General features: G+C 36.0%; 1 protein-coding gene across 7 annotated transcripts in view; it reads right to left on the bottom strand.

Moving 5' to 3' along the window:
* Nucleotides 1-18,972, bottom strand: part of Rictor (RPTOR independent companion of MTOR complex 2) — a 158,605-nt gene that overhangs the window by 21,416 nt on the left and 118,217 nt on the right. For 4 of the 7 annotated variants that reach the window (XM_004623425.2, XM_023711875.1, XM_023711876.1 and 1 more), the window contains 8 exons: nucleotides 18,467-18,545; nucleotides 8,884-8,993; nucleotides 8,370-8,457; nucleotides 7,200-7,292; nucleotides 6,747-6,853; nucleotides 5,845-6,074; nucleotides 1,390-2,398; nucleotides 1,032-1,103 (listed from right to left, as the gene is read on the bottom strand). In XM_004623425.2, coding sequence (XP_004623482.1) covers nucleotides 1,032-1,103; nucleotides 1,390-2,398; nucleotides 5,845-6,074; nucleotides 6,747-6,853; nucleotides 7,200-7,292; nucleotides 8,370-8,457; nucleotides 8,884-8,993; nucleotides 18,467-18,545 — 1,788 coding nt within the window. The remainder of the gene's footprint in view (nucleotides 1-1,031; nucleotides 1,104-1,389; nucleotides 2,399-5,844; nucleotides 6,075-6,746; nucleotides 6,854-7,199; nucleotides 7,293-8,369; nucleotides 8,458-8,883; nucleotides 8,994-18,466; nucleotides 18,546-18,972) is intronic. The other 3 variants (XM_004623426.2, XM_023711878.1, XM_023711865.1) reach the window with 2 other exon arrangements.

Raw genomic sequence — 18,972 nt, 5'->3', positions numbered from 1 at the left:
AAGAGTAGTTATTATTAACAAAGCAAAAAACCTTCCTAATTTCCAGCAAAACTCTTAACTGAGTTATCAATTTCATAATAGACAAGTAGCTTTCAATTTTCACTGTTATACTTCTCTCGCTCTGTGACTCATCACAAGCTACTGGAGTAGAAGGAAAGAACTATTGAATTATTCTCTTTCCCAATTTCTATTTCAACCACTGTAGCTCCATTTTTCTCTTTTATACATATTAAAATTTCACAGAAATCTTTTTGTGAGTTTCTTCATTTAAAAGCAACTATATAAAAGCTTCAAATCACTGATCTAGTTTAGTCTCCCCTAGAGGACAAAAGTGAGGCCCAGAAATTACAAATTTATTAACTATACAACATAAACTTGTAACCATGAGCTATTGAAAGGTATACCTGGCTTTGCTCTGGAATGACAAGAGTACCAAAGCTGGTGATTTCCAATTAAATAAGGCATTACATAATTTATTAAATTCTACAAGAGGGGACAAAATCCATTATCTGCTACCAGTAATCCCTTTATCTAATGAGTCAATGAAGCAAGAGTGTTAAATGTTACTAAGAATTTACTATAAGAGACATATGAATTTCATTAAAAACTATCAATGATGAAAACAGGGGTAATACCAGCTAATGTTTATTCAGTCTTAGTATAAACTGTAATATTTTAAGTAATTAACATATGATAATCCATTTAAATAACGTAAGTACATAATTTAAAACTAAACAAAGTCACAGGAACATTTGGCCCAACAACAAAAACAAAGGTGTGGAAATTTCTTCAACAATTAAATTTAATATGGCATCTCTTTTAAAGTCTAAATTTTCACTATGAACAGTTTAATATGATCTAAATATACTATGGAAATTCCCACTGAGTTTTAGGGAACATAAATTCACTGAAGTGTTTGTTTGGTTCCTATATAATTACATATATTTAAACTAGAAATAATTCAACTGAAGTTTTTCAGTTATTACAAAACTAATAAAAAGGTCAACTTTTGGAGCCTTAAATTGACCTACCTGAAAAGGTTGTTTGTTATTGTAGGTCTTAAGCTCCTGATCCCCCCGACATACTTCTTTTTAAAATCGATCCTTGCAGAAGCGAGAAATAAATAAAAAAAGCTGTGACTTGTGTATCCTTGCAAGCATGTACGTTTATTTTCAGGGCCTAATGCAGTTTCGCTTTCCCCCCTCGCAGCTGCAAGAATCCATTTCAAATTATATCGGGTAACAAGGAGCCTACAGCCTTATTCTAATAAACAATTATTAACGGGTGGGTTCTGAGGCTTATGTAGTGTTAAACCTAATTTAAACCTAACATTTAAATCTGTTAAAAATAACATCATTACTATTCAGTTTTAAATATGTATTTGCTCACCTGCTTGGTGTTAATCTGGACTCAAAACTGTTTGCCTTCATGGTGATGGTATCAGTAAACAGCACATCTTTTGCTGGTGATGCCAAAGCTTCAGAGTGAGATAAGGATGGATGCATTCTTTGCTGCTGTAATCTTTTCAAAGTAGCGTAGCCAAAGGCATCTCTAGAACTTGTGTAACTAAAGTTACAATCTGCTAGACTTTTAATTGTAGCAATAGAGGGTGCTTTAAGGGACTGTGCTCTTCTGGGAAGTGTATGAGAAGACCCTGGAGGCACCAGGGAGACTGAATTTGATTTGGAGAGAGACAGATGGTTGGACTGTGGTGTCAAATAGTGGCTTGTCTTAACAGTTTTAGTACTTACCACAGTACTCATACTTCCACAGTCTGTGTCGATAGTTGCAGCATCTACACCTACTGTCTCTCGTGATGGACTGGAGCTCATTGAACTTATGCCACTTGTTGTAGTGTCTGTATTAAAACTTTGACTACGTATCTTCATATGTGAATTTGTAGAACTTTCTACTACTAACCTTTCTCGGCTTGTGTTTTCTCTGTGATTCTCTGTACCAAAAGTTTTGGGGAATTTTAAGTCATTCTCTCCAATACTTGGAGTACTACCAGTATCTTCAATGTGCTTATTTCCAACAAATGAAGTCTCTAATTGTAATGTTTTCTGTACTGTGGATATGGGTGTGAAATCATCACTATGATTAAAGTCCACACTGGGTTCTGTAAGTGTTCTGATTCGTCTGTTGCTTGTCTTATTTTCAGATGACAGTTTTCCTCCTTTTGGATCACTGCTACTACGATGCTTTTTATTAGGCAAAGTGAGAGAATTTAAGATGCGATTCTTCACAAGTTTACTAGACGCAAAGAAAGGAAATGAATTTTTATCCTTTATGGGTCCAGGTCGGTCAAAAAATGATGGCTCTGCATCTTCATTGATATCAAGGAAAAATGTACTAGTAGAGCTGCTGCCAAATCGGTCATCTTCCATTATGAACATACCTATAATTGAAGAGTCAATAATTACAACAAAAAAATGAAAAGTTCATGACAACTATTAATGATACAACATTTCAGAAAAATACAAAAATATTTTAAATAGTTGCCTGGGGGGATAACAATTTAAAAATACAAGATTAAACTACTGAGCTACGTGAAAAGCACCTTCTTAGACTAGGTGTAATGGTGCATGCCTATAATCCCAGCACTGGAGAGGCTGAAAATAGGATCACTATGAGTCCAAGATGCATAGACACCCTGTAACAAATACATTAAAAAAAGAAAAGCACGTCCTTGAGAACTAGATTCAGACTTAAATATGAAAATTTTGTCATCATGTAGTATCCTGTTATTTCCAAAGAAAAACTACAGACACACTATGACAGAGCTTATATGAAGTTCCTTCTGATTTTTTTTTTTTTTCAAACATTCAGAGTAAAATTAAAGGGAAAAAGGAGATCTGAACATGGACACTCATTCAGTTGGTACAAATTATATACTAGCAGAAAAAAATTTGTCTTTTAAGAAATGAATTTCCAAACTGCAAGTAAAAACTGTAACTGGCCCTTTGCATCTGTGGGTTCTGTCTACATGGACTCAACTACCTGAGGATCAAAAATATTCAGGAAAAGAAATAATTATACTAAACATATACATATTTTTTGTCATTATTCCTTAAATAAGAATATCCTTAAATAACAGAGTATAGTACTTATTTATATGGCATCTATTTTGAATGAGGCATAAGTAATCTAAAGATATAAAATACACAGGAAGCTCTAAGTAGGGTATATAAAGACACTAAATCCTTTTGTATAAGAACTCTGACTACAAATTTTTATAGCCACAAGAGGTGCTGGATTCCCAGATATGAAGGAAATGCCTGTATTTACACAGAACCAATTCACAACCTGTTTAAATAGTTGTTTCCATTCCATTTTGCTTTATGTACTAAGAAATTCACCTGAATTCAGTGCTCACCTGAATTCAGTGCTTATAAAATTCTAAGAAGTAACTCAGACCCAATGTCTAATATCTAGGCAGTTCAACTTTTCTCTTGAATAGACAAACTTCTTTGAATAATCTAAAGGAGCTTGCAAATTACTTTGTATTTCTAAATTCTTTCAGTTCTAAGATAAACCTTTTTCCACTCACTCTCTTTAAAGTCAGGATGTACTTTATTATCAGGGGCATGCTTTTGTCTAATAGGCATTCTGGTTTTTCCTTCTTAGTGTTAAAGTATCACCGAATCTTATTGAAGACATCTTAGATTTGGTGAAATATGGTTGAATATATGTTCCATTATCTTAAAAGAATCATTATCTTAAAATTTTGTACACCTGCTCAGCAGAGGACCTGAAAACACAAATAGTTTATAAATAATTGATTTTTTAAAAGATGAACAATGTGAGACTAATAGGCATCAATGAGAAGGAAGGAGTCAATACAAATGATATAAAAAGAATATGGGCAGAAGTAATAGCAGAAAACTTCCCAAATATGGGGCAACAAGCTGACATTCCTGTAACCGAAGCATATAGAACTCCAAATAATATCAATCCAATGAAAACCACACCCAGACATATAATAATCAAGATTCCAGAAATTCAGCATAGGAACAGTATACTAAAAGCCGCTAAAGAAAAGAAACAGATCACTTTTTAAAACCCATCAGAATAACGGCAGATTTTTCTTCACAAACCATCAAGTCAAGAAGAGCATGGAGCAAAGTACTGCAAGTCTTGCAAGAAAACAAATTCCAATCCAGACTGATCTATCCTGCAAAACTCTCTTTCAAATATAATGGAGAAGTGAAATATTTCCATGACAAAGAACAACTAAAGAATTTCATGATGACAAAGCCAAGCCTACACAGACTACTAAATAATGTTCTAGAGGAGGCAAATTGATCACAGCCCCATGAATGAGAATGGAAAGAACCCATCAAATAGGGCAAACAACCAGAGGAGAATAAGTGGTATACTGTAGTAGTCTTTCAGTTATTCTTTTGTATTCAGCAGCAGAATATTTCCATTAGCACACTCTACAAATGGACTTCTCTTCCACCCTATGGGTCATGATTCCACTTGAGCCTACAGGGTGGATTTCAAAGAAATAGCTGTAGCTCAGTTCCACAAGTGACGCCTAGCCACCAGTAACTGTCACGGTATTATGCCTGTCCACAACACATTAGAACTTTGTGCGATATCCTATCCTCAAACTGTTAGAAGTGCTGGTCATTTATTTGCCATTCCAGTATTTATCTTATGTTTTACTCTTAGTACTTCTTTGCTATCATGAAAACTTTTTCTTAGTTCAATTGTTTTGAATCATTTAATTTTCTGAATATTGCTTAATCTTAATTTTTGTTCTAAGATTTATACTGTATCTTTGACTTACAATTTATTTAAAAAGACATTGTATGATACCTTCTCCTAGTATTAGAAACTTTAAAAAGTATATTTCCATTTTCTGTTGACTTTTAAAAAAAAAGAGGTTTGTACCTATGTTATTTGCTTATTATTTCTTGGCTATATCTTGTAATATGAGAAACTACTTAGGCAATAACAATACACAATGTACTAACCATTGTTACTCTCCTAAAATCTTGTTTTGAGATTTTGTACCACTGTTTTTATTTTTTTTTTTTTCTTTCTTTAAAATAAAAATAACTGATGAACAGTTCTGTCTTCCTGTGTGCACGCACATGTGTTGTTGGGTCTCATGCATGCTAGGCAAGCAGTCTTCCACTTAGTCTAATCGTCTCAGACTAATAATTTATATCCCTAAATCCTCCACTATTTTAAAATTTAGTACTTTGTTCAAAAACAAAGGCATAAGGGCTGGCCAGATAACTGCAGATTAAAGTGCCTGCTTAGGCAGAGCACAGCAGCCTGGGTTCTATCCCCAGCATACTGTGCTGGCCCTGCCCACTGAGATGGCAAATGAGACTGTGCATGGTGGTACGCACCTGTGATCCTAGCACTGGGGAGGCTAAAAACAGGAGGATCACTACGAGTTTAATCTGTTTAGTGACAGCCTGTAGATCTTGTACTAAATACTTTTTTTTAAAAAAAAGACAAACATAGGACCTCTTGGCAAATATATTCTCAATCAATAATCCCTATATTTGAAAAATGAGTAAAGATTAAATGCACAAAATAGACAAAATTTAGATTGCTCTCTTTTTGGATGACAGAAAGAGACAGTTCTGCTGGAACTACTTATTATATATCCAATGTAAGTTTTTCCACAAGCTATTTAACAAGCAATGAGAGAAAACAACATAGAATTATAACTAATACTTCGGAAATGCATTCTTCAAAGCTATTACTGCCAAATAACTATCTTAGAAAAATTAGGAATGTAACAAATATATTTAAGTTTTTAAATTATAAATATAAATGTTAATATTGGCTAAATATATATAACGTTATCACAGTACTTACTTGATGGTGCTGATTCACTTTCACTATTATGTCTAGAACTGGTTGACTCCGAGTTCAAACTTAGGGTGCTTGGGATAGATGAAAGCTCATTACAGAGTTGTTCTACATCATCTGGAACTACTGGCCAAGGATGTTTGCGACTATGCCTCACAGCATCCCAGCTGTGACATTTGAGAATGTCACAGCCTTGTTTGGTTTTGGCTATGAGCCCGAGTACATATACACAGGTCCTGTACATAAATAAAACAATGAACATTTATAATTTCAAACTGAGAGATTTTACTTAAAAACCATTAAAGAGTCCTTATAAAAGATATTACTACAAGTTGTTAGGAGTAAATTAGCAGCAATAAAAATCACGCAAATATACTTAGTGATCAGAATAAAATAAAATACAATGTGATCTTAGCAACAATATATATATATATAAACTTTTCTAATATTAATCTATTTGGGCTAATAAATTATTAGGCTAAGGGCCAGCCAAATAGCTCAGCAAGCAGGCACAGGGGCCAGGGGTTTGATCCTGGGGGCCCTGCCCCCAGGGCGCACTGAGACAGCAATTGAGACTGGGCGTGGTGGCGCACACCTGTAATCCCAGCTCTTGGGAGGCTGTAAACAGGGAGATCATTGGGAGTCTGATCTAGTAGTGAGACCCTGAACACCCTGTAGACCCTTCCCTAAAAATACAAAAACAGAAAAAAATTCTAAACAATTTCCTTTTTTGTAGGATAAACTTCAATATTATAATAAAAATGAAATGAAATTAAACAAAGAGCTAGCATGTTTAACAATATAATTAAAAATCTTTTATCATTAGAACAGTTATGAATAGTATTTTTGCCTTCTATTTGTAAATAATAATAAGTGGATTAAGAAGATCTCTGGATTAAAGGACACACCCTCTGATGGAAAGAACTTCACAGTGTCTTGCTAGTTTTAGTATATCTGGAATCACATTTTCTTCCTGCAGCAAATTAAGACCCCAATTTGAAGAGCCAATATTTCCCTGAAAGAAAATACATATCAAATAAACTTATACAAGTAAGTTATTCAAGTGATTTAAAAAGGCACCACAAAACAAACCCACCTAGGAAAGGAAAAAAAAAATCCTCTAGGGAATGCTACCAATATGCTAACGTTCTATTTGTCATAGCAAAGGAACAAGAGCCATGAAAACTGTGTGACCATATTGTTCTACAACATAAAAATATTTAAATTGACAAGAACAATTCTGGTCCTAGAATATTAATTTAAGAACAAGTTCTAAATAAAATTATAATTTATTTAGTATTAAAGGAAAAATGAAAAAATCTAAAACTTGCAAAGATCTTACATAAATGTTTATTACAAACCAAGGCCCAAAGAGATGCTTTCAGTTTTTTAATTTCTTCCCATTTATCCAAATCTGGTGAACGAACATTGTGACAAAGTTCTGTAATAACGTTCTAGAGAAATTAAAAATAAATCATGTAAGTAACAATGTATTAGTTTTTAACGTCTTTTATCCTACTATTCAAAATGCTTTAAGATTTACTTTTAGTCATTTTTGCATATTTAAAATTCTGAAGTATTTTTTTGTAAAACATCTTAGAAGGTAGCACTAATGCATAGGTTCTGAGTTTATATTCTAGAGCTATAACTATTAGCTGTATGGTCTTAAAAGGTACTTTAACACTCTCATGTCTTGATTTCCTAATCTCTACAACAGGGATAATAATACTACCTTTCTCGTGGAACTTTATACTACAAGTATAAAAAGTCCTAATTATGATTTTATCATTTTGTGCTTTTTGTGTGTGGTGTTGGGGATTGAATCTAAAGTCTCACACATGCTAGGTATGTGCTCCACCATTGAGTTACAGCCCCAGCCTTTTTATATTTTTGTTTTGAAATAGAGTTTCATCAACCTCCCGTGCTATCCTCAAACTTGTGATCCTCCTATCATCATCTTCTAAGTTACTGGGATTATATACATGTAGCATTACACTTTGTTTGGATTTTATTATGCTATGTAGGTAAAGACAGTAAGCTGAAGTTTTAGTGAAAAAAAAGTTTTAGTGAATTTATTATTAAATGTTAACATGAAGCTTTCTTGCTAACAGTTTTCATGAACATAAAAACACAAAACTGTAATATATATTTATATAAAACTTTGGGCTCCTGAAATACTTACAGAGTCCAAATTGTTGTATAACTATTGTTTATACAAACAAATATTTTTACAATTATTTATTTCTCTGAAAATAGCTAACTGTAAGAAACATTCATACCCATAAGTGTAGTATACATACTATCCTCAAAGAACAACTACTCATCTATTACTTGTAATAATATATGGTGATAAGGAATTAATCATAAACAGTAGCTTTTTAGTTCTTGTTGTTCATTGAGGATAATCGAACCTGTATCATGTTCAGTTTCATTTTTCAATGAGAGAAAGAAACAAGTTTTTTATTATCTTTTTAAGGAGATTCTGACTTCTCCAACAAACTGTAAGATTTTAATAAGCAAATTGTTTTTACCTGTACTTCCAGTAAATGGCAGCCAGTTTTGTGGTGTACCAGTTGTCCATAAAGGTGTACGGGCAAATAGACATGAGGTCGCTGTAATCTAGTACAAGAAAGTTAATTCAGACAGCTATTGACTCACTTAACTATGCTAATTAAAAATGACTATTAATAATGTATTAAATAAAATTAGATCTAATTTCCCAATCTAAATAAAAGTACAGAGGTACAAAGACAAGAGATTCCGCTGGAAAAATAACAGCATTATCAGGTCTTACAGAACTCATAAGAGCAGAAACAAAAAAGTAGAGTAAGGTGAGAGTAGACATAAATGCTACATCAATAAATGGATATAACATGTTATGAGTGCCAATGGAACTTTTCCAGTGGTCAATGTACCAAGATTTTTTTTATATCATATATGAGAGTAGAGAACTGAGGAAACTTAAAAAATAATCACTTATTAAAACTGATTTTTAAGTTTCTTGTCTCAAGTTTATAATGAATTGCTACATCGACTGAACCATACCTTTGGTTACTCCGGCGAACATAGTTGTCACCATCAATAGGTTTCCGGTAAGTAGTAAGTGCTTCATTAAGTTGTTCCTCAATCAAGTCAACATACTTCGAATTATATTCCTAGAAGGTAGTATTATTTTAACTGTATGTAATATCATAGTGACTTTTTAAAATTTTATTTTATTAACTAAATTTATGCTAATAACATAGCTAATTTTAAAGGGTAAACATGAGAAAAACTAAAAGAACATGTTTACAAATGAAAAAATTTTGGGAAAGGTTAGAGTAAGGATATTATGAATGTAAACACATTATCATATCCTAAAGTTTTCTGCCTATATTTCTCCCCTTTTCAACTAGTATTTTGGGATCTAAATAAGTGAGTAGATTTTTTAAATTTTATTTGAATCTTTTTTCCAATTAAAAATTTATCATCTTAATATCAAACCCTGAGAGCTGGCCAAATAGCTCAATGGATTAAAGCGCCTCCTTAAGACAGATCCCCAGACCTGCCATGCCAGCCCTGGCCCGGGCTCCGCTTCTGGGGTGCGCTGAGATAGTGACTGAGACTCAGCACTTGGGAGGCTGTAAACAGGAGAATCACTATGAGTCCAATCTACGCAGTGAGACCCTGTATACCCTGTCCTAATACAAAAAAAATAAATAAAAATAAATAAACTCTGAAGATATGCACTAAAAGTTTTAAAATGGAAATTAACTTAATTCTATCATTTTAGCACTTTCCAATAAGATATCTTTCCTATTAATTCAAATAAGTTCAAATGAAAAAAATTTAAATCTTATTAACACCCAAAAACTTCTAGTTAAATCTTTTAAACGGAGTCATTCACACTTTCACCTTAATTACCAAAGCTGAAACTGCTAGAAAGAACTGCTGCACTCTTTGGGAAACAAATTGGTAATATTTGTTCAAATTCTAATATTTGTTTCATCTTACCAATTATAATTCTGGAAATTGATTCAGTAGACATAATCCCCGAAACAGGAAATATGTATTAAAAAAATACTCAAAGAACACTACTCATAAAACCAAAAAGTTTGGTACTGATGATTTTATGCAGATATTACAAAGAATGAGGCGGGGGGGGGGAACGCTTGCGAGTTAGCTCAGTTGTTTAAGTGCCTGCTGGAGCAAATCCCCAGCTGCCCATGCCTTACCAGACCCACCCTTAAGGCAGCCTGGGCTATGCCTACCCCTTGCACACCAAAAAAATTGTGCTCACAAAGAATGAGGCAAATTTGAATGCATTCATCTCAAAATCTTTCTCAGACACACTGCTTAATGAAAAATACTAAAAACAGCTCCATCTATCATTGGGGTTTTTTTGCTTTTATTTTCTTTTGTTATTTTGACTGGGAATAGAACTCAAGACCTTGTGTTTGCCAAGGCAGGAGCTGTGCTAAATTGCTCAGGCTAGGCTCCAACTTACAATCTTCCTATCTCAGTCTCTCAGAATGCTGTAATTACAAGCATGCATCACAACTCCTGGCTGAAAAGCTTTGTTTTATTTTAAACCATTTAGACTACTTCAATTTGATAGGTTACCTTAACCCCAAACTTATACATCCTTTTAAAAGTTTTTTTTTTCTATTTTTAAGTTTTATATTTACTTTGTAAATGAGGTTTTAGCAAAATATCACAATACTTTATATGTGAAAATCTCAATACAAAACTCTAGTTAGCATTAGTTACTTTCATGTGCTATTCCAACTTAATCTTTCAGCCAATGGCATGGAGGGGGAAAAATCAAGCATATGATTTATAGGTATGAAATTGGTTGAATTCCTGAAAAGGATCATCCTGAGGATGCTTTCCAAAATGAGGAAAGGGACTTGTAGAGTTTGAGATTAATTCATGATCCAAGGCTGGAATTACAGGTCTGAGTACTGCTGAGATTATGGGTGTGAGTGCTACACCCAGCCTCAGGTGGATAGCTTGAATCTAACATAAGAGAGACAGAGCAACAGATTTCCTCTCTGTTGCCTTTATTGCCACTACTTCTCCCTTTTGCTTTTTGCTGCTGCCATGAAAGGTTGCTCTCTGCCATGTGCTGCTCTGCTTTGGAGCCAGCTGAGTATGGACTGAAATCTCCAGTAACTGGGAGCTAAATAAACCTTTCCTTCCTTTATTTTGAGTATCAGATATTTATCCCAGTAATGAGAGAAGAGGAATTGAGACACTCTAGCTATTAGCAGAGTTTTAAGTAAGTAACCAGAGGAGCCACTGCCTTTATGAAGGCAACTAGATATAAGGTCTTCAACCTATGAAATCAGCCTTGAAGTTAAAAACTCTACATCTGAAACCTGACATACTCAGACCTAAAAACCTGACATAACATTTTGTAGTAAGTGACCAAGACTAGTCCTGTTCCTTTACTCCTTCCTCTTCCAACTCCAAACCTAGCCTCGGTCTTGCAGCTTGTATATGAAGGAGGAAGATGAACACCAAAATAATGAAACCTAATCTCCTCCGCTGTGATTTTTAAGTCTACAATGACTAAGTTCAGCAACAAAGGTGTTAAACTGAGTGAGTGGAATTTTACCATTGTGCCAGCCTGGATGTTTTATTACTTTGGAAAAGAAACCAATTTGTTCACTAACTCATAAGCTCAGAGATATGCTCAACATTTCATTTAGAAGCAGGGAGAAAGGGTCACAGAGAACAGCTGAGGTACAGCAGTACAAAAGGGTACTTCTTTAAAATTTAGAGTCCAGTTTCTTCAACACACAGTTACAGATAGGGACAACACCAAGAATGAAAAAGTAAGTATAAATAGAAAATTAAAGGTTTTCCAAAACAATGTAACTACCATGGTCATAATAAGCAAAAGTCAATGACATAAAGATGAGAGGTAATACCTAATCACCATAATTGTGAGGGTCTCAAAATGATCATCTAAAAGATTTTGATCATGAAGTACTTTAGTAATGTATTTAAGTCACTCTCTTCAGAAATCACTAAAATTAGGAATAAGCAAAGTTCTTCTATAAAAGACCAGAGAATATTGCATCATGTCTGTCTACTGTTTAACTGACATTTTAAAGAGAAAACAGCCAAAGCTATAAATGAAGTATGTTTTGTGTTTCAACAAAACCTTATGAACACTGAGATATGTTTTATCATTTGTCACAAAATATTGTTTTGATTTTTTTTTACCCAAATCATTTCAAAATACAGAAAGCATGCTTAGCAAGTCACACACAAAAAGGTGCTAGACTGTATTTTGTCCTGGGTGTCAGTTTGCCCAATCCTGACTTAAAATCAATCTAAAGTATAAAGTGCTTCAATAAGATAATAGTAGACTAAAAGAAGATATTTGCACTTAACTAAAAATTTTGGCATTGATCAACCTAATTGATAGAAAGTACTTTGAAGTGGTGTTCCTCTGACCTACAGTAACAGTCACTGCCACACTACACTGGCATCTACAGAAACCCTGTAAGTGTAGCTGAGCATACAGTATTATTTCAACTCTAACAGCCTAAGAAGTTCACAAATACTCTAAAGTCAGCTCTTTTGAAAAATGAACTTAAAAGATGGGAAGGAGATGAAAAAGAAGTTCCCTTATTCCTTTCCTCAAACTGACTGAAATCCTCTGTGAGATCATCTACGTTTCTTACAGATTCATCTCTTCGTCTGTGCTTCAGCTCCATCCTCTCCCTTGCCAGGGATCCATTTTATTAACTGCCACTCTCCCACTGTTACTCGCTCTGGCCTCATTGGGTCTTTCCCCTTGCTCAAAATATCTCATCTCCTTCTTTCTTAAAACAAAAGTACGGTTTACAGTCTTCCTACTTCTTGGTATAGCTGCTGGCAAGCTACTGAAATGGAAATAAAAAGAGCAGAGAAAGAACATTGGCTTTGGGTTCAAAAAGAACTCGATTAGTGCTTATGTTCTGTTATTTTCATACTCTGTGACTTAGGATCAATTATTCTTTTCAGCCTCAACATTTTCATTCACAAATGAGAAATAATATATTTTATAGTAGTATTGTGACAATTTAATGGAATAAACTTGAAAAGCAATAAAGTTCAATGGCAAGTAACCAGTAAGTTCCTTTCCCTTTCTCTAATTAGAGCTGACTATAGTGTTGTTATGGTTTGTGTCTAGTTGTCCCCACAAAGCCTCATGCAGTCATGAGGCAGGGACTTCTAGAGTTTGTGATTAACTCATGATCCACTGGGATTATGGGTGATCCAAGGCTAGGATAATGAGTCTTAGCACTGCTAGGAGTAAGGTGTGTGTACTTCCCCCGGCCCGGGGCAGAGAGCCTGAATGCAATATAAGAGAGACAGAAAAATAGACTTCCTCTCTGTTGCCATTGTTGTTCCACCGCCCATGAACTGGATGCTCTCTGCCCTGTGCCACTCTGCCTTGGAGCCAGTCGAGTATAGACGGAAACCTCCAGTAAATGTGAGCTAAATAAACCTTTCCTTCTTTCGTTTTGGGTGACAGGTATTTGTTCCAGCAATGACAGAAAAGTAACTGAGACAGAATTTCGTACCAGAGAAGTGGGATCATTGCTGTGGCTAAACCTGACCATGTGGATTACAAGCTTTTGGGAATGGCTTATGGAAGGGGTAGGAAAGGCTTGGAGAGGTCATCTACTTGTGAAGAGCTGGTACAGCTTCAGCTGTTCTGTAGGGGAGATTCTGGTCAGAGCTCAGAAGACCAGAAGTATGACACAAAGCCTGACTGTAAAGAGCAGGCTTCTGCTGGGAAGAAGGACCACATTGGTTGTTGCACTCCAGATGATTTGTACTATGGCTTGGCCAAAAGACTGTCTGAATTTTGCTCATGCCCAGAGACTGCCTGAGACTAAATTTAAGCATGGTGGACTGATTAATTTTTCAAAAGATATTTCAAAGCAGCCAAACATTGGCATGGTGCATGGCTGTTATTGGGGACTTTTAGCCAGATTCATGTTGAAAACCAAGAGAAAACAGCCAAGGATGACTTAAAATGTTGTGCACCTGGACAGAAAAGAAGCACCAGGAAAGCTGTGGGACACAAAGACAGAGCTGAGAGGACCTCCATGGCCAAGAAGGAACCAGAGAAAGCAAAGGATGGCCTGAGGGCATCATAGGAGGTGGTAAGTCTCCACGCTTTGCAGTCTCAGAACTGCAAAAGTCAGGGACTCTGCCTTGCGGAAAAAGCCACTGAGCCCTGTGTTCCAAATGGTGGCAGAGGCCACACTAGGTTCCAAAATGGCGCCTGCATGGAAAATTCGTTCCTGGGAATCAGGGTCAGAGTGTTCATCAATCGAGGCACTCAACCCATACAACCAAGACAGAAGGAAGCCTGGCTACTGCTCCAGCTGGCAGTAGACCTTGGCATCATCCAGGTGGTGTTGGTTTTAGGTGCATGCAGAATGCAGGAGTTCTGAGGTTAAGAAGGCTCCACTTAGATTTCACAAGAAGGTCTGGGAGGCCAGGCAGTGTGCCCCTGGGAAGGCAGTGTGCAAAGCTGTGAGAAGCCTATTCAGTGGAAACCCCAGGAGTCTGGTAAAGCTAGAAACGTGGATCATCTTAAGGGAAACTGCAAAGAGGAAGCAAAGCTGGCCTAAGACAGAAGCCATGGGAGCTACCACCAAGAATGCCACAGGGGTGAAGCCACGTAAGGCCTTTGGAGCTCATAACTCAGTGCAGATGGCTTTGGATGTTCCAGTTAGAACTATGGGATTTAATGTTTGCCCTGCTGGATTTTGGGCTTCTGTTGGTGCCAATGATTTGTATTCCCGTTATTTACAACTTTTGGAATGGTAGTATTTATCTTGTGCCTTTGAATGTTGGGTGTGTTTTAACTTTTCTTTTGTACAGGGGCTCACAGTTAAAGAGTTTGCCTGGGATCTTAGAGACTTGGGACTTGGACTTTTCAGCAATACTGAAACTGTTGGGACTTAGGCAACTCTTAGAGATGGATTAAAATAGCTTTTGCACAAAGGGATGTACACGAGGTTTTGGGGGTCCATGGGCGGAATGTTATGGTGTCTAGTCACCCCAAAGCCTCATGCAGTCATGGGGCAGGAACTTCTAGAGTTTGTAATTAATTTATGATCCTCTGGGGTTATGGGTGATCCAAGGCTAGGATTATGGGTTTTAGTACTGCTGAGATTATGGGTATGTGTACTTCCCCCAGCCAGGGGCAGAGAGCCTGAATGTAATATAAAAGACAGACAGATTTTATCTCTCTGTTGCCATTGTTGTTCCACCACCATGAACTGGATGCTCTCTGCCCTGTGCCACTCTGCCTTGGAGCCAGCCAAATATGGACTGAAAGTGAGATAATATTTTTATACCTCCTTCCTATTCATTAACTACCTGTAACTACAATTCATCATATCTTTACAACTTTTTAAAAGCTATTTTAAAACATCATTGGTTCATTAATTACTTATTTGATACAGGATCAGTACGCAACATGGACTTGTAGTGATCCTCCTGTTGCAGTCTCCCTAGCACTGGGATTACAGGCACAGGTGGCCAGTACGGCGTGCCCGGAGTTCTGGGGCCCACATGGCATCTGGTACCAGGGATCAAACCTGGGACCTTGTGCTTGCCAGGCAGACACTTAAGCCACTTATCTCCCTCACATCCTTTATAACTTTTTGCTAAAACTTATCAAGTAAAATTCACAAGTGACTTAAAAATCATTTAATAACTTCTTTTCCAGTGTTCATCAGAGACTGCACTGACTTCTTCCTGAATCATCCTTTGGTGGTGGTATTCTTTGTGATAATTTTTTTCTCACTCTATTTACCCTTTTCTTTCCCTCATTAAGCCAGTGTGTTCTCTACAGAAAATTTTTTCTTCTCTTGTCTCTTGACATTTTCTTCAGTGACCTTCATTTCAGATTTGAACTACTACTACATGATTGCCAGTCTCCACACATATCTGAACTACAGAAAATATTTATTACACCATTATTTGATCATCTCATAGAAAACATAGTTCAACATCCAAAGGTCAATAACTTTATACTGCAAATCACTTTTATAATCATCTACTAATTCATTAGCCTCATACTGCAAATCACTTCTGCAATCATTTATTAATGATGACCCAATCTATAGTCAATCATTCAACTAGAAACTTTATAAGTCAGCTTGGACCTGCCATTCATTGTACAGAATCAGGTCACATTTTTTTTAAAACTGTACTCAGGATTGAACCCAGGGCCTTCACACTGAGCTATATGACCTGCCCATTTTTATTTTTAATTTTCAGAAAGAGTCTCATTATTTTGCCAAGTTGCCTAGGCTAAGCTCAAACTTCTGATCTTGCTGCTCCAGCCTACCAAAATGCTGAGTTATAGGTGTAAATAATCTCTTAGGGGCCGGGGAGATGGCTCAGTGGAACAAGTGCTTCCCTGGCAAGCGCAAGGCCCTGAGTTCAATCCCCGGTTCTGAAAAAAAAAAAAAAAAATCTCTTAGGGCTTCTGTTCAAAAATTTTAATTGTGTCCCATATTTTTAAAAAATATCATGTGGCCAGGGAGATGGCTCAGTGGAATAAGTGCTTCCCTGGCAAGCACAAGGACCTGAGTTCAATCCCCGGTTCCACCAAAAAAAAAATCTAGAAATTGGCTCTTTGCTTATCACTGAAGTGAACCAACCTTATCACTGAAGTACAGGGCCTTCACTAACTCTGGCTTATAAACCAGTGTCAATATTCTCACATTACTGATCACACTTTCATCCCTACAGTGCAGCCTGTCATATATGTAAAGCACAGCTCTGACTGTAGTAAGTCTTCAAAGATTTATAAAGATCTGCCACTACATATAAAATTCCAAATCCCTCAGTATGATAGCCAATATGTTTTAAAACTGAATTTCTTAATATGATACATTGTGGCTTACAAAGACTTTCACTGCCTAGCTCTAATTTACCACTAGCACCATTTTGCCATTCCCCACTTATTTTTGACTCTGGAATGTGACCCTCTCCAAAAAGTATAGATTTCAATAATCTATCCGGATTTCTTCTACTTTTTCTTTTTTTAAATTTACTTCCTACTTACGCCTTCAGACTATTTCAAGCACGTATTGTCCACTGAGCCTGTCCACCATTTCTTTTGGTACAGCACTGTTTTGTTTTTTTTTCGATACCAAGGATCAAACTTGGGACCTTGCACCTGGCAGGCAGGTGCTTATGACGATGAGCTAGATCCCCAGCTCTTAAGCACTCAGTGCAACAGATTTTCTAAAATTTTTCTGAATATTAAAAGGCAATCAATTTTATTATGGTAATTGATTTAATTGTTTAAGAAATAAAACTTAAAACTCTAACCTGGGAACAATTAGATAATTAATTATTGAAAGGATTCATGCTTCAAATTGTATCCTTTAAAGTTTTAGGGCATGTAATAAGAATCCCTTATGAAATAAAGTTCAATATAAATAATTTATAACTAAAAAAAGGTCAAAAAAGAATACAGCACCTTAAATAATGTAAATATAAAAACATTTATATTGATATAAATAATTCCGTTTATGTTGATATAAATAATAATGGATTTTCAAAATGCCTTGACAATTTAAAAATGTTACAAACAAGTAATGAAGCTATAGGAATAAACAGCTAAAGGAAACAAATTTTTCAGTGTACTATCTTCAAACTACTGTTTAGATTTTCCTACTACCTATAACAGTTGAGTGTGTTCACAGATGTATATAGAATAGCATCCTAAAATAAAATCTTTATTAGATGACTATACTTGCTTAAAGCACTGTTAATGGTTTTTGTCTAGTTGTCCCCCCAAAGCCTCATGCAGTCATGGGGCAGGGACTTCTAGAGTTTGTCTTTTTTTAAAAATTTTATTTATTTATGAGAGTGGGGCCAGCTCAGCCCACCAGGGGGCGGGGCTGGCTGGCATGTGGTGCTGGGGGATTGAACCGCGGTCCCTGTGCTTTGCTAAGCTTGTTCTAAGTAGGTACTTTGGACCACTGAGCCATCTCACCAGCCCCTAGAGTTTGAGATTAATTCATGATCAAGGCTGGGATTATAGGTTTTAGTACTGCTGGGATTATGGGTATGAGTACTAAACTCAGCCTGGGGCAGATAAGCCTGAATGAAACTTAAGGGAGACTAAAGAGTTCCTTTGTTGCCATTGTTGGTGCTACTCCTCCTCCTTCTGCTCTTGCTGCCAGCATTAAAAGGTTGCTCTCTGGCATGTACCAGTCTATCTTGGACCCAGTTGAGTATGCAATGAAACCCCCAGTAACTGGGAGCTAAGTAAACCTTTCCTTCCTTCATTTTAGGTGTTGGGTATTTGTCACAGCAATAAGAGAAGACTAAGACAAGCAAGTTGGAGCCCATATGCTACTATACAGTATGAGACCTAAGAATAATAAAAAATGGTAATAATAAATGACACTAGTAGAATATACAGTAAATTTACTTGCAAAGCAAAATTTACTAATAACTTTAGACCTGACAATATACCATCATTAAATATTTAATCTTGTAAGTTTTAAAACACAGAAAATGAGAAAAAAAATTACACTCTAAATTCACAATTATATTTCCCATGATAAAAACATAAATTAAACATTATTCAATAGGAAGTTACCTTGTGCCACTTTTCCAGTTGTTTTGCTACATAACCTCTTTCATTCAGATAGGAAAATCCTTTTGGAATGGAGAGAAATCTGTAAATTAAAACACACCACAGTTTAATATGAATTCCAATGAAAGACGTTTAAAGAGCTAAAATAACTCAAAAATAAAGATTATGGAGCAAAAAACGTCATAAACTTGATGACAAAGAAGAAAATGTCACAGAAAGCATGAAACAAAGAAATGTAAAAGAACAACAACAAAAAACAACCCACAATTAAGAATAACAATGAATAATTAAAAAGATGTCAGGGAGAGCGCAGGCGTGAGTGAGACGACCTGGGGCGTGGCGGGATCCAGAACAGACCCAGAGCACAGGCCCAGCAAGTGAGTGAGACTACCCGGGGCCGCGGATTCTCATTCAACCCAGGCTGCAGGCCCAGCAGGGAACCCTTCAGCAGAACTCCTTGCAAAGAGGCTAGAGGCAAGACCCACCCAGCTGATTCAGGAGCAGAACAT

Source organism: Octodon degus, unplaced genomic scaffold (genome assembly GCF_000260255.1).
Source record: "Octodon degus isolate 3935 unplaced genomic scaffold, OctDeg1.0 scaffold00002, whole genome shotgun sequence".
NCBI classification, from domain to species: Eukaryota; Metazoa; Chordata; class Mammalia; order Rodentia; family Octodontidae; genus Octodon; species Octodon degus.
The sequence above is the reverse complement of the archived record's forward strand: the minus strand, read 5'-3'. Positions and strand labels throughout refer to the sequence as shown.